The following is a 15,750-nucleotide window of genomic DNA, read 5'->3' as shown; positions in this document are numbered from 1 at the left end:
TGCCATGATAATGGGATAAGGGGGGGGGGAACTGCTTATCAAACGGATGCCCCCCTCAGGCGGGGAGGAGGGACACGTCCCACGTCCTTGGAGGAGATCCTCTTGAAGCAGGGATGCGGGGGGGAGGATGGGGGGGGGGGGAATGCTTCTTTGAATTATCAGCCCTTGGATCTGTCAGAAGCTGAGCTCGTTCAGATCTAAGGAGATCTGTCAGGCCTTTAGACTGTACATGGCTATGAATATCTCCACGCAGCTGACGAGTCTCCGGGGGAAACGTCAGCACAATGAGACGGATTGTAAAATAAATAGAGACGCTAAGCAGGGAGTGTAAAGTGGAGAGCACTTGGCTGCCTCTTAGTTCCTGTAACTCAACCCTTTGAAGTGTAGGGTTCGTTTTTTCAGAATTCTGAGTCAGTGTTCTAGAACTCTTCAGTTTCAGTTTAACTCTGCGTTCAGTTACCAGTTGTGATTGTTACATCAGCATTAGAATGTTCAGTTAACCACATTCTAATTGCATATTTGTGACGCTTTAAAAGGTTTAAGCTACTCCCAGTCCTTCCTCTATGAGACAGTTGGAGAAACAGTGACTTGCGGTATATGACAGGTATCTCTGCGACACATTAAAACCGGAAAGTGCATTAACCGTACCAGGTTTAGCCGGTTTCTTGATAGGGAAAATCTTATTTATTAGCTGGCGTCAGTGCTCCAGACACGCGTGTTTCTTTGAGATTAGCTCACAGACGACTGTAATTTTGTAGAAATATTTTGCCGTGTGAAGCACGCATTCTGAGAAGCTGCACCAGCAATTCGGTCGCACGATTCATGGGTATTTACACGCAGAGTTGATGGACTGACGGGTTTATCACCGCGGATTAATTTTGCATTTCCCCCAGTCTGTGCCTACAGCAGTAGACACACCCTGTCAGATACCTGCCAAACTCGGTAACCCCGGGGGGGAGATGTCACCGCATTTTAATCTGCTCCGAAGGCGCTTTCACAGGCTGTCTGACGGAAGCTATGGTTTTTAAATTATTATTTCTTTTACTTCATTAAAAACAAAAATGTTTTTTAAAAAAAACAAAAAAAAAACAATACCTCTTGGCTATCATCTTGTCTGCTAATTGTGATCAAATTAGCCCCGTTAATGAGCTTAATTTGTCATTCAGCACACCGTAACTGCTGCGCGTAATTCGGTGCACGGGCTTGGCAAGCTTCAGTGAGCGCTCTATTATTTGTTTAACAGAATGAAGTACACTGCCTGCACGTGCACTTCTTGCCGTAGCAAAATGGCAAACGGTGGCAAGATTCATATCCGCGTGTGTGCACACTCTGTGTGCCTGTTAGCTTTTCTAAAGGAAGTAAATCTGGGCAGTACCAGCTTCTGTAATGGTTAATCATTAGAAATATTATCTTTATGGTTTTACTTGTTTTTGTGCGATTACTGTACTGCTATCTCTACTGCAATGAAATGACACCTTCATAGGTTTAAATTGCGTGCACTTGGTATTCAGAACAGACATGTTCAAGGAACTTATGCGCTGAAGTTTTCAGAAGGGATGTTATTGATCCCCTTCATTTGGCTAATTTGTAGAATACTGTATTGTGGGAATCCAGTGGTAGTTGAAACCTCAGCTATGTGCTATTATTTGTTAACATCATCTTTATATTAAGTATTTATTGTACAGTGTTTGGCTGTCATACGTACTGCTGGTTATTTATTTTCCCAAAATGATATTGTTGATCTTTTTTTTGTTGTTCTTTTTTCATCAATAGTACTAGCCTATATGAAAGCGTCACAAAAACATGCATAGTGTTATCGCCCTCATGTGGACCAAGCTGGAACTAGATATTAATCTAAAAATGCTTTCTCGTGCTTGAGGATCACTTGTTCATAACACATGCATTGTTTTGCTTCCTTCTTCAAATGGACTTACTGAATTGTTTTGGTAAAGTGTATCAAAATATTTGTCAAATGAGAGCTTAATTGAAATCAGTGTTTTTTTTTTTTTTTTTTTTTGACGCCTTCTTTCTTACAGATCATTAAAATTTTAACCAATGAACTGTCCGGTGTTTTTAACCCACTCTTTCCACATCGTGAACGGCACATGACATAACATCCATTGTGACATCACCAACCCTTTGGCCCTCAGCCTCCCTGTTTGACGACCTTCAGTTTGACCTGTGACCTTTTGCCCTTCACTAAGCCTTTTCTTCTTCCCTGTTGACTCCTGTGGCCTGAGGACCCCTGCAGCTGTCCTTCATTGTGCCTGTTTGAGTCACCAGATGAGCTCCCTTACTGTAGGTAGTGTACATCATCTCCTCCTCATTTTCCAGCTGCACGTTCCCCGTCAGAAGAGGTTGGATTCACTGTCTTTTACTCCAGTAATGAGCCATGCTCTTATAGAACCCTGTCAGCGTGCAATTCACCAATAAAATAGGGCAGATAACTCACCATGTTGCTTTTCGTATATCACATTAATTGCTCATTTTCTTACTGTATATGATAAATAAAACAAAAATTATTAACAAAATATATTATTTTCCACATTGGAATTTTGAGTCAGTGGTAATAAGCATAGTAATATAGAAAATAATTTGAAAATTGCCACTTCAATCGTGGAAATACAGTGAAAACTTCTATCGGGGTTTCACGCATTTTCATATCCATTATGCATTATCATTTTAACAGGGCTCACCATTGATCCTTTTGTAACATCTTGTTTTCGATGGTGCAGATCTGTCTGTTTTTGTTCTATAGTGGAAAAAAAGAAAAGAAACTGGGCTTGTGTGACATCACAAACCTGTGAATCTCGTCTCCAGGTGCCCTGTAGTCTGGTCTGTAGGCTGTAGTCTTGTCTGTAGTCTCGTCTGGACCCTGGAGATGAAATTTAATACCCGGGTCCGAGTGTCACGGCGAGACTCGGTTCTCTGGCTCACGCTGCGTAGAACCTCAGTGAATCTAACCCGGCATGCCTGTGTGTGATGAGTAGTGGAACCCGGAGCGCTCAACGGAACCTCTCTGCAGGAGAACCCGGAGAACTCCGGAACCTCTCTACAGGAGAACCCGGAGAACTCCGGAACCTCTTTGTGCTCAAGCGTTAGGTATCCTCCACTGACGCTGCGTGTCCTTCGAGAGTCGCTGTTCAACCAATCACGCCCACCCTTTCTCGGGACAGTGTGGCCATGGTTTCTACCAGAGACGGGGGGGCGGGGGGCAACCAGCACCCAGCGGAGTCGCTTAAAGCCACTCAACCCCCCCCGTTACCTGTTTATGTGTATAATTAGCCTGTCATCTCACGGCCCGTTACCAGCCAACAGCTATACATCGTTTATCATCGGGAGCATTAAAATCGATCGCGCTGAACGTTTCAAACAAGTCCAAGCGATGTTGTGCGCTGGACTGGAAACCTCAGATGAAGTGGAGGATAGCTTTTGCTTCGTTTATCTTGAATTGTTTTGTGGACATTGTTTTCACTCAGCCCCTCATGCTAACACCACTAACGCTGTACCAGTTCCCTTCTCGTGAGCCTGCGTTTCGTTTCATAATTTGTCGGAAAGGCATCGTTTTTAAAAAATTTTTTAACTTTTTTTTTTCATCATCGCCACAAAATTTTGTTTGTTCATCATGGCATGGATAATTAAGTCAGGCAACAAGTCCGTTGTGAGGAGAATGCACGTTTTTTGTGTTGACGTTATGACATTACTAACAGTACATTGTAATGGTGTTTTTTTTGTTGTTGTTTTTTTAATGGGAATTTATAAACTGTAGACAGAGGACCCATTGGCTGGATGTTTAATTTAAATTCCTCCTGCATGTGCCCGTTTGTGACGTGACGTTTTTCCAGAACGTGCCGGTCGAGTTCCTCGGCCGTCCTAGTCCGCCGCCAGGCCCTTCCTCTGCCTCGCGACGAAGAGCGCGAGCGCGACGAAGAGCGCAGGCCCGGCTGACTGTGCCTTCTCCTTTCCGCAGGCCTCCTCGGGCGAGGAAGAGGAGGCAGACGGTAACGGGAGCGGGGCCTTGTGTCTGCAGGCAGAGCACGCTGGGATACGGACGTACTACTTCAGCGCGGAGAGCCAGCAGGAGCAGGAGGACTGGGTGAAGGTCATGAGCGAGGCGGCACGCGTCATCGCCCCACCTGCGCAGAGGTGTGTGTGTGTGTGTGTGTGTGAGATCTGTGTGTGTGTGTGCAAGGTCTGTGTGTGTGTGTGTGTGTGTGTGAGATCTGTGTGTGTGTGTGTGTGTGAGATCTGTGTGGGTGTGCGTGTGTGTGTGTGTGAGATCTGTGTGTGTGTGTGTGTGTGTGAGGTCTGTGTGTGTGTGTGTGTGTGTGTGTGCGGTGTGAGATCTGTCTGTGTGTGTGTGTGTGTGTGAGATCTCTGTGTGTGTGTGTGTGTGCGCGGTGTGAGATCTGTGTGTGTGTGTGTGTGTGAGATCTGTGTGTGTGTGTGTGTGTGTGGTGTGAGATCTATGTGTGTGTGTGTGTGTGTGCGGTGTGAGATCTGTGTGTGTGTGTGTGTGTGTGTGTGAGTGAGATCTGTGTGTGTGTGTGCGTGTGTGTATGCACGTGTGTGAAACCGTATCCACACGTGTGTAATTTTCCTGTCTGGTAGTTTATGAATACAATAGCAGTTCATTTGTGTTACAAATACAGTTATGCAAGAGAATACCCTTAACCCTATTTACAATTCATCCCCGAGGCCAGGCTTCCATGCGTGAGTTGGTGAGCATGGCTGTTGTTGCCAGCCATGCAGAATAAGCCTTCGTCTGGGTTTTAGGATGGAAACCATGTCTATCAAGGTCTTATAAACCAGACAGAGACCTGGGTCCGAGTACAGGACATACATCTTTATATTCCTCCGCCCCCCCTCGTAGGAACGAGAGCACCCCCCCGACTGGACAGAACAACGGCATGGTGGCCAAGGGGGCGGAGCCTGTCTCCCGCGGGGAAGCGGACGGGCAGCGGACGGAGCTCCCGGAGGTCAAGCACGAGGTCAACGGCGTGGGCGCCCAGGAGACTCCGCCCACTCCGCCCACCCCGCCCACGTCCTCGGGCCCCGGGTCCGACTGCAGGGACGGGGACGACAGGGGTGGGGGGGACAGGGACCGGGACCGGGACCGGGACAGGGGCGGGACCCCCCAGCCCAACGGCTGGGCGAATCACAGCACCCCCGCCCCCGGCCCGGCCCCGGCCCCGCCCCAGGAGCCGCGGGAGGCGAAGGCGGGCGGGGAGAACGTGGTCCTGCGCAGGGGGTTCGTCCCCCGGACGCAGCCGGAGAGGCTGGCCCAGCGGAAGAGCTCTATGACGCAGCTGCAGCAGTGGGTGAACCAGCGCAGGGGACCGGGCATGCAGGACGACCTGCGCAGGTAACTGCACCGACTGCGCCTGGGGGGGGGGATGGTTTGGGGGGTGGGGGAGGGATAGGGGGCAGGTTTACAATCACGCTGCTAAAACAATACATTTATAACAGTGCCTAAACAGTGCCTGAACCGATGCCTTCTTTAAAATGATTTATACCCTTTCGCTTTTGGTATTTTTGACCGAATTTAGCGTCAGCTAGCTTGCTAACGGTGGCTGCTGTCACTGACTGAGTCGACAGGGCGAGCGTAACGTTAGCTAGCTTGCTAACGGTGGCTGCTGTCACTGACTGAGTCGACAGGGCGAGCGTAACGTTAGCTAGCTTGCTAACGGTGGCTGCTGTCACTGACTGAGTCGACAGGGCGAGCGTAGCGTTAGCTAGCTTCGCTGCGATTTGGTCTGGTGGGCACTGGTCGCATGGGAACCGATTTTCGGTACCCAACCCTAGGAGGGACCGTTAATATAAACCAGATCAGGCACAGGTCAGAGACGTATCACATGCTTCAGTACGTCCAATTAAATGAACCCTGTGTTCGTATTCAGATGCCCCTCTTTATCCAGGAAGCCTGCAGTCATTTACAAAGTTTAATTAGACTAAATTGTGGTTGTAATTCAAACTGTAGCCTTTAATGTCATGTATATATGGTATTTATATAGTCATCAGTGCTTTGTCAATGGTCAATCTTATATGTGCTTTATATCCTCAAATGTAATGGGTCTAGAGGACAAAGGGTCATACCAACACTAATAATTTCCTTTATGAGTTCATTGCAGTTGATAAAAAGTACAGCCTGCAGTATAATTATATCTCTGTTGTAAAATGCCTGAGGATTTTTAAAGAGTTGATGATGAGCAGATTATACCTTATCTGCTGATACTAATAATTTCCTTTATGAGTTTATTTCGGTTGACAAGGTTCAGCCTGCAGCATACAGTAATTTTATCTCTAATTGCATAAGTGTATTTTAAGTGCTGATGATGAAGTAGCGGATTACACCTTATCGCTCCATTTAATTTACGTCGAATTCTCAGAACTTTATTAGCCTCTGTCTCTGTTGCAGCCCGTCCCGCTATTACACGGTGAGCAGGGGGGTCCCTGCGGACTACTACGGGCTGTACGGGGGCCCCCAGTACGTGGAGGAGTACCCGCTGTACCCCCCCGGGGTGCGGCCCGAGAGCATCTGCTCGGTGTCGGGGGCCTTCGACAGGCCGCCCCCCCCTCGCTGGGCCTCGGAGGAGAGGCGGCGCTCGCTGCGGGACGGGTCCGCGTACCCGCCGTGGATGATGCACCCGCCGCCGCCGGCGCCGCCGCCGCAGCACCCGGGCTACTACACCCAGCTGGATTCGGCCCAGAATTCCATGCGGCGCCTGTCGCTGCAGCCGCGCTCCCGCTCGGTGCCGCGGTCCCCGTCCGCCGGGTCCCAGGGGCCCTACTCCCCCGGGCCCCGAAACTACGCCTCCCCGATGCGCTCGCCCAGCGCCCGCTTCGACCGGTGCGGGCCGGGCCGGATGCGGGACGACGTCATCTACGCCGATCCTGCCGTCTATGGTATCCGGAGGTCCATCAGCTCACCCAAGGTACCAGGCTCCTCCCACTCTGGCTACACTCCATTTTCTTCCTATAGGCTCATGTGCTGGTTTTAATTATCATGCATCAACCAATGGATTCTCCGATGAAGTAGGCCACTGTACAGCCATCTGTGAGATGAATATAAATATACACTGTACAGCCAACTATGAGATGAATATAAATATACACTGTACAGCCATCTGTGAGATGAATATAAATATACACTGTACAGCCAACTATGAGATGAATATAAATTTACACTGTACAGCCATCTATGAGATGAATATAAATATACACTGTACAGCCAACTTTTATTTTACTCCAGAAGTAAAAAAATCCTTACATTTCACTGTGGAGTTGGAGTTGGTGCGCATTCTGCAGTTTGTTCCTGGCAACTTCATCTTTGGATGCCATGCACCTGGTTCACATAATAACAGTTTACAGACTATTTACATTTGAAGTGTGGTGAACTGTTATTTTTTCTTATCCCTGCAATAGATAATGGAAAAAACCCCTTGAGCGCTCCTTTGCCTGTGACTGTCAGCACTGCACTGAAACCTAACTGCTATTTAGCCCCCCCAGCAGTCCTTTTACACTCAGCACTTTACACACTTTTATTTCCTGCCTGACCAATTCCCTCTCCACTTCCTGTTTCAGTACGAGTATCCAGGCGACAGGCGGTCCATGAGCCCGGGAATGTACCACTACAACTACCCCGCCTCCCCCTCTCTGCACGATAAGATGGTACGTCCTCACACGTATGGATCGTTTCTATTAACCTTGGGGACAGTGAACAGAAATGAGAAACATAAAGGTTTTTCAGATAACATTCAGAGGTGATCACTGGAGCACAACCCTCCCCCCCCCTTGCCCCCCTGCCCCTGCTGGAGGGACTCCCTGTCCTCTGCAGCTATGTGGGGGAATTTGTCCCTCTGTGATTTTGGGGTTGGTTGTGCCTCTGGTATTTCCGGTTGGAGCTTTCTGTAGGCGCAGTGGTTCCCTCTCTCTAGCTGTGGTTAGATCTCCATGCAGGTGTGCTTTTGGAGGTGGTGTCACGCTTAGCTGTCTCTGGGGGAGGGTGTGGCTACATCAGGGTGTGGGTCTGAGTGGGTGTGGCTGTCTGTTGGGGTGGGTTCGAGTGAGTACGGGCGTCTGTGTGTGTGTCTTTGGGATTGGGTGTAACTCCCAGTCTGGCTGTCTGTCCATGCTGTTGTCTTTCTGTGGTTGTGGGCGTGGTTCTATAGATATGGGCATGGCTATGTGGATGTGGGTGTGGCTCTGTATGTGTGGGCGTGGATATGTGGAAGTGGGCGTGACTGTGTGTATGTGGGCATGGCTATATGCATATGGGCGTGGATCTGTGGATGTGGGCCGTGCATGTTTGTGTGGCTTCCTGTGGTTGGCGGTTGCTGCAGCTGTTTCTGTGGGGGCGTGGTTTCGGGCTGCCTCTCCGCGCGGCGCTGTTCTCAGACTCCGCCCACAGTGAGCCTGCTTCTCTTCCCCTCTCTTCCCTCTGCTGCCGCTTCCGCCCCTCGCCTCAGGAGGACATTTTAGACCTACAGCTGCAGAGGAACCTGGAGTACCTGGACCAGCAGGTGGGTCTGTCCCCGTCCCCCCCACCCCCCCCCCCCCTAGTCCTGCAGCCCCCGGTCCCACACCCCCCAGTCCCGCAACAGCAGGTCAGCCACGGAATGTAACTTTCACTTGCAATTCCGAGGAAAACAAACCTCAGGGGAGATCCACACGTATGGCCTTCTGGGTAACTTGGCTTGACCTGCAATCAAATGAAGGGCTTGAGCCACACTCCAGTTCACCAATCACAGTTCTCACACGTGACATCTCCAATGCGAGAGCTTGCCTTTGTTTGTTCAGTGGAGGACACCAGCGTCCAGGAGAATGAATCCAGTACTTAACTGGAGCATTTGAGGTGTAGAATATGGCCGTGGTTATAACAGCAGTGTCCAGTCAGGAACTCAGATTCATAGAGGAAGAATGGATCTTAGGATGTGTAGTATAAGGGTGGCAGTGTAGTATGATGGGTAAGCAGCTGGTCTTGTAACCTAAAGGTCACAGGTTCGATTCCCCGATAGGACACTGCCGTTGTACCCTTGAGCAAGGTACTTAACCTGCATTGCTTCAGTGTACATCCAGTTGTATAAATGGATGCAATGTAAATGCTGTGTGAAATATTGTGGAAGTCGCTCTGGATGAGAGTGTCTGCTAAATGCTTGTCATGTAACGTTGGGATCTTGGAGTCCAGTGGTCTGACTGCTACGTCACCTACTGGCCCTTCAGTTCAGTCCTTGAGTAAGCTCACATTTCATAATATATATGATTTGCTTATGGGGTCAATGATATGATGTAACCAGGCTCTTGTCCATTGTAAGAGATCTGACGTGGTCTGATTTTAAAGTGCGTGCCAATGCTTTGATTGTATAAAATAGCTTTTCTGACCTTTCTGTAAGTATTCTGTAAGTATAAAAATTATTATTCTGTAGTTATATCTTCGGGCGATTATGGTCACGGAGTCTAAAATGTTAACAAGTAATGACAGGCCAAGAAAACCACATTAGCGGCTACACGACCCAGCGGCCAAAAGGAGAATTAAAACATTAGAAGCGGGCTGTAGTGGCCTTCAGGGAATACGTGAAGGGGATGTAGAGCGACTGCACGGGGTAGAGTGTTAAATTATACATGGGTAGCGGCTGTGTAATTGGACTCCTCAGTGCTTGCGGCCGAGGTAAGTGGAGTTCTCAGAATGTCTGATGAGCAGGATCGGGCCGGGGTGGTCGGGGGGGAGGTTTGGGGGGTGGTTTCGGGGGGGAGTCATGGCGAAAGGACCAAAAAATGTCGCTTGCCGACTCAGGGGTGCTCGTTTTTGACCAAACCCCTCCCTCTGTTCTCCTTTCGCTGCCTTCCTCTCTGCTTCCCCCTGTTTTCACTGCATGACACTGTGTAAACACCGTATGACCAGAGGACCCCGGCTTCGCTGCTCTCTCACTGATGTGTAACGGTACCCCTGTGCGACTGGGAGCAATATACACTGCGTATCAGCGTAAAGTCTGCACAGAAAGAGCATATGGATGCCTTTAAAGTGCATCTATGCTTTTGGTTTTTCAGTATAAAAAAAGATGGTAAAATTAACTTTAACTTATAATTTAAAGCACATATTTGCTTGACCATGAAATCAACTGTCACTTTCCAGTAAAAGTCAATAAGTATATGGCGGCGAACCCAAGGAAACGTGTTTAGTTTGACATACCGCTGGTGCATTCAGTGCTAATGGCCCTTAAAATTCTGTGGTATGTCCCACAAATTACTTTCCCCTGGTGTTTACATGTTTCGCATAGCGGCCCTAGAAGCCTCCTAAACTCTGTAGCGGCTAAGAGCACGATCGAATGTCAAGTTCTCCATTGATAGGATGAAAAGAATCTCCCCTGTGGGGTTTAAACAGAGTTTAAGCCAGTCACACAGGCTCTCTGGCCTGGTGGGCGGGGCCAAGAGAGTGAGTGACGGACGGTGTGTGTTTCGCGCCCAGGTGTCAGAGGGAGATCACCTGATCAGCATGGTCACCCGATTGGTGGAGAATTCCTCACCCAGAGCAAAGCTCTACTCGCAAGTAAGAGAGGAGCGAGAGAGCCACAGAGAAGCAGGCTTGGGACCCCCATACCCCCCCCCCCCACCCCCACCCGCTCACCACTCACCCTTCCCCAAAATGTAGTCCCTTGGGTGGGGGGAACCTACTGCCAAGAGCGTCTCAGTTTAGTTGTCCATAAAGCGTAGGTTTAAATTACCCTCAAATTACATTTAACATTATTTGTAAAAAAATTACATTATAGATCAAATGAATTATGCATTTCCTTTTCTTAAAAAATATATTCAACCTGCAACATAACAGGAGCCTTTGGGCAGTTTTTTAAAAATATGTTTTTTTATGGAAAGCTCACTCCACTCAGTCAAGTTGGACATCACACCTAGCGTGCTGGCAGGGCTGGGTGGAATGTGGCGAGCGTTTGTGGAGTACAGAAATACTCCCCGGGGCTCAGTCCTGCTCCCAGAGACTGGGCCTGGAATCCCTTCAGCCTGCCGGTTCCCACAAAGCCTGCCTCTCTCTGCTCTCTGTCACTGTAGCATGTGAATGCTGGACGTTGCGTTAGCCCCACAGCCATTTTGGCGCAGATTTTTCTTTCTTCGTCCAAGGTCTGAGTTCTCGGCTGGTTTTTTGCCTTTGATGTCTTGTGATCCAGTTTTTTTTCTCCGCTGTGAAGCCTGGCTTTGTCGATGTTGCACTGCCCCCATCACACCCCACCTCTTTCTCCCCCACACCCTGGTCGCTCCCCGTTTCCAACCCCCCCCCCCCCCCCACCCCATTGCCCTGTTACCTGCATCTTGCTTTGATGCATGCGTCCTCCATTCCAATCCACCCAAGGCAAACGGTGTGCAAAGGCCTCTGGGAACAGTATTAGACTCAATCGAAGACGATTGAGTCTTTAACCGTGTGTACAGACTCGATCATATGTACACATGGTTGCTGTACAATTCTTTTATCCCCACCCCCAAAAGTTAGATTTTTGGATTCAGCAGAAGCCCCCCATTCATAACGTAGCAGGTTTTTCTTTTAACTGCTTGAAGGTTTTGAAGATAATGTCCTTTCCTTGTATTTTGTAGTCCTTCATCTGCATCAGGCTATTCTCCACTGAGAATAGTCTGAGTTTTGAGTCCTGTTTTTCAGTCCTGTCAGTCATTCATGTGCTTTTCTTTTCCCGTGTAGGCCCCCCCCATTCCATGACCTCTACAGAGACTTGCACCCGGCGTTCAAGGCCAACGAGATGGAGATCAACGTAAGACACGCCCCCCTTTGGCTCTCTCCACTGTGGTAGCAAAGCGTGTAATCCCAGCGCATTAGACATGCTTATCATTTATCCTCGCGCTTAATATTTAATTCCCTCAAATTTCAGTTCCCACGGTGACCATGTACTGTATCTCTGTTCTTCTTCCTTCTCCCCTGAGTCGGCAGTATTTATTTCCATGGTTATAAATATGTCTCTGTGTCTTTCAAAGAACTGACATTTTGGAAGGATGAGAAGTGGAACCTTTTCAATTTGGTGTATTCCACTTCTCTTGATGACCCACATCACTTTCCTGGCTTTCCACTTTCCTTCTTTCCTTCCGTCCTTCTTTCTTCTGTCTTTATGTTTATTTCTGTCTTGGTGTGATCTTCCTCTCTCCTTGTCTCTGTTTTATTTCCCTTTCTTTTCCTCTGTTTTTAATGCAGAAACTCCTGGGGCGACTTTGTGAACAGAACAGGATACTGAAGGATCAGGAAGCTGTGGTGCACCGTCTGCGAGCGGACAAGGTAACCCATCCTCTCTGACCTCTGACCCCTAGTGACCTCTGACCTCTCAGCTCAGTAGTTCAAAATACACCTCTGAACACCTTGAATTTGGGGTCTCAAACTCCAGTCCTGGAGGGCTGCAGTCTCTGCTGGTTTTTGTGATTTCCTTTAAATCAGCAGCCAATTTAGACCCTGGAAACAAGGTGTGCTAGCCATTTAGCCAATCGATTAAGCACTTATAAATTAAGCACTTTAAAAAACAGCAGACACAGTGGCAAACACAGGATTTGCCTGCTATAAATACTGCCAACGTCCTCTCCCACCTCACCGCTGACTTGGTTTTGCTGTGCTGTTCTCAGGACAGCCTGGAGGGGGCGCTGGTGGCTACTCATCAGGAGCTGGACCTTTACCGGGGTCAGTCCGCAGTGACTGACAAGCTTCAGCTGAAGAAAGAGACCCTGCAGAACCAGCTTATCAACATCCGGGGAGAGCTCTCTCAGGCATCGAGTGTAAGTCTCGAGGACATGGTGGAGCCATTGTGGTGCCTAGCACATGTCTAACCTTAGGGTTGGCAGGGCGAGAGGGTGTGGGTAGTAATGTAGTACAATGGGCAAGAAGCTGGGTGCCTATCCCAGCATGCATTGGGCGAGAGGCAGGAATACACCCTGGACAGGCCTACAATCTATCGCAGGGCACACACACCATTCACTCACCATTCACACCTATGGGCAATTTAGAGTCTCCAGTTCACCTACTTGCATGTCTTTGGACTGTGGGAGGAAACCGGAGTACCCAGAGGAAACCCACATAGACACGGGGAGAACGTGCAGACTCCACACAGAAAGGCCCCAAGCCGAGATTTGAACCCAGGACCTTCTTGCTGGGGGGGCGACAGTGCTACCCACTGCACCACCGTGCGGCCCATGTTACACCATCATGCCGGATGAAATTTGAACGTATCCTGCTTTGTGTCTTCAGGCCCTGACCACCACCAGGATGGAGTTCGAGGCGCTGGAGGACGAGGTCAACGCTGTCCACGGTGACCTCTGGGAGCAGCTGAATGCTGGCGGGCAGGTAGTTAGACAGCCCTCTGTTATCAGGACCCCAGACAGGCCCCCAGCCACTGCTGGTATGTCACAGGCTGTGGTCACTGGAGCGTGAACTCCGTCAGTGACGTGACGTGTCATGTGATGTTCATTGGAATATTTAAGGAGGTAAATCAATCGAACCGAAACCGCCATCGCCAGAATCAAATAATCGTTACCTGCCTCTGGCCAATGCCAATTCCGTTTTGATAAATTAATACCTCTTTTACTGTGTTCAAATGGAAAGCGTTTTAATCGTTGTTCCATATAATCGAAAGGCCCTCCCATCGAGCGCTGAATTTAGCCACTCAGGTGAACAGCTCCACATTCACTGTGTTGCGTAACCGCGGGAGAGCACTGCACTTAAAGTCAAAGGTTTTTTTTTTATTGACGATCAATAATTAAAGCGGGTTGCATTATTAATCCGCCATCATTAATGCAACGGCACAGCGTCCCGCTTTTTCGTCGCGGGCTGGCTTCTGCCGGAGCTCAATAATGCATGAGCAGCGGCGCGTGGTGTTCCTCCACGAAGAACAACGGAGGCGCCCCGCTCTCAATGGGGCTCTTCAGCAGGCCTGAACAATGCCCGCGCACATGGGAGATGTTCTCTAAGAGGCTCAGCTAGGGAAGCGGCACTGTACGCTGCAGAGCGTGCGGCCGCTCCTCTCTGTTCACGGAGAGACAATGGGAGTCCTTCAGCCGTTCTAGTGCTGTTCTCCGCCAGTGATTACGCACGGCTTTTTACTGTTCTATTTTAACAGTTCAATTCTGAAACAGAGTGGGCAGTTAAGGAAAATATTATTTGTAGGTGTAGCAATGGGTCTGGTAAAAAATAAATCGAGCCTCTGTGCGTGCGTTCTGTACGTGAGGGGGAGGGTGCGTGTGTGTTCGTAGAGAAATTGTAGAGTTGGTGACTAGACACGACAATTTACTGTTTAGTCCTTTGGAGGATGCTTTCAGCTGAAGTGACTTACAAAAAGTGCCATTTATATGGTAATCAAACACCACAAGAGCTACCACAACAGGCCTGAATTACTTTGTTCACCTGGAGCAATCTTCATCCTTTCAAAAGCTGACAGCATCTTTAATCTTCCTCTTCGCAGAATGAGCTGCTACAGAGGCATCTTCACAAGGAGTTCTGGAGGATCCAAGATGTGTTGGAGGGACTGCACAAGAACAACCCATCACGGGGCACGGACACTGCCAAGCACAGAGGTACTGACATAGGGGCAGTACTGACACTATCTGGCCCAGAGATACTGACATAGGGGCAGTACTGACACTATCTGGCACATAGATACTGACATATGGGCAGTACTGACACTACCAGGCCCAGAGATACTGACTTAGGAGCAGAACTGACACTACCAGACACAGAAGTACTGACAGCAGGGGCAGTACTGACGCTACCAGGCCCAGAGATACTGACATAGGGGCAGTACTGACATCAGCCAGAGATACTGCACAGAATTTTCAGGGCAGCGTTTGTAAAATAATCCACAGAGATGAGGTTCCTGGACTGTCACTCCAGTAACATTCCCTCAGTGTAACAGGATGCAGTGTAACAGGGTTCAGTGTAACAGGGTGCAGTGTAACAGGATGCAGTGTAACAGGGTGCAGTGTAACAGGATGCAGTGTAACGGGGTGCAGTGTAACAGGGTGCAGTGTAACAGGGTTCAGTGTAATGAGGTGCAATGTATAGAGGTCTGTCCCTGACTGTCCCTCTCTCTGCTCCAGTGACCAGTGGGGCCTCAGGCTCCTTCTGCACAAACAGCCCCGCCAGCCCGCTGAGCTCCGTCAGCCTCACCAGCCCCCTCAGCCCCTTCTCCCCCGTCTCCGGGTCCCAGGCGTCCCCCACCAAACCGGTGGGCCTGGAGGTGAGTGGCCTGCCATGTGACACATCTCTGTTACATTACATTACATTACGTTATGTTATGTTACATTACACTACACTAGATTACACTACATTACATTACATTACACTACATTACGTTACGTTACACTACATTACATTACACTACATGACGTTACATTACACTACATTACACTACATTGCATTACACTACATTACGTTACATTACATTACACTACATTGCATTACATTACATTACACTACATTATACTACATTACATTACACTACATTGCATTACGTTACGTTACACTACATTACATTACACTACATTACGTTACATTACACTACATTACACTACACTACATTACGTTACATTACATTACACTACATTGCATTACGTTACGTTACACTACATTACATTACACTACATTACGTTACATTACACTACATTACACTACATTGCATTACACTACATTACGTTACATTACATTACACTACATTATACTACATTACATTACATTACACTACATTGCATTACATTACACTACAT

The 15,750-nt window shown here is 48.6% G+C and overlaps 1 protein-coding gene across 16 annotated transcripts in view; it reads left to right on the top strand.

Moving 5' to 3' along the window:
* Window positions 1–15,750, top strand: part of plekha6 (pleckstrin homology domain containing, family A member 6) — a 103,650-nt gene that overhangs the window by 75,899 nt on the left and 12,001 nt on the right. For 11 of the 16 annotated variants that reach the window (XM_035387601.1, XM_035387591.1, XM_035387603.1 and 8 more), the window contains 12 exons: window positions 3,971–4,146; window positions 4,874–5,365; window positions 6,419–6,935; window positions 7,585–7,671; window positions 8,469–8,522; window positions 10,466–10,547; window positions 11,701–11,768; window positions 12,203–12,283; window positions 12,622–12,771; window positions 13,241–13,336; window positions 14,451–14,562; window positions 15,085–15,224. In XM_035387601.1, coding sequence (XP_035243492.1) covers window positions 3,971–4,146; window positions 4,874–5,365; window positions 6,419–6,935; window positions 7,585–7,671; window positions 8,469–8,522; window positions 10,466–10,547; window positions 11,701–11,768; window positions 12,203–12,283; window positions 12,622–12,771; window positions 13,241–13,336; window positions 14,451–14,562; window positions 15,085–15,224 — 2,055 coding nt within the window. Of the gene's footprint in view, window positions 1–147; window positions 2,303–3,970; window positions 4,147–4,873; window positions 5,366–6,418; window positions 6,936–7,584; window positions 7,673–8,468; window positions 8,524–10,465; window positions 10,548–11,700; window positions 11,769–12,202; window positions 12,284–12,621; window positions 12,772–13,240; window positions 13,337–14,450; window positions 14,563–15,084; window positions 15,225–15,750 lie in introns of those variants that run through there. The other 5 variants (XM_035387606.1, XM_035387607.1, XM_035387592.1 and 2 more) reach the window with 5 other exon arrangements.

Source organism: Anguilla anguilla, chromosome 13 (genome assembly GCF_013347855.1).
Source record: "Anguilla anguilla isolate fAngAng1 chromosome 13, fAngAng1.pri, whole genome shotgun sequence".
Classification (NCBI taxonomy): Eukaryota; Metazoa; Chordata; class Actinopteri; order Anguilliformes; family Anguillidae; genus Anguilla; species Anguilla anguilla.
Note: the sequence above shows the minus strand (reverse complement) of the source record. Positions and strands in the feature narration are given on the sequence as shown.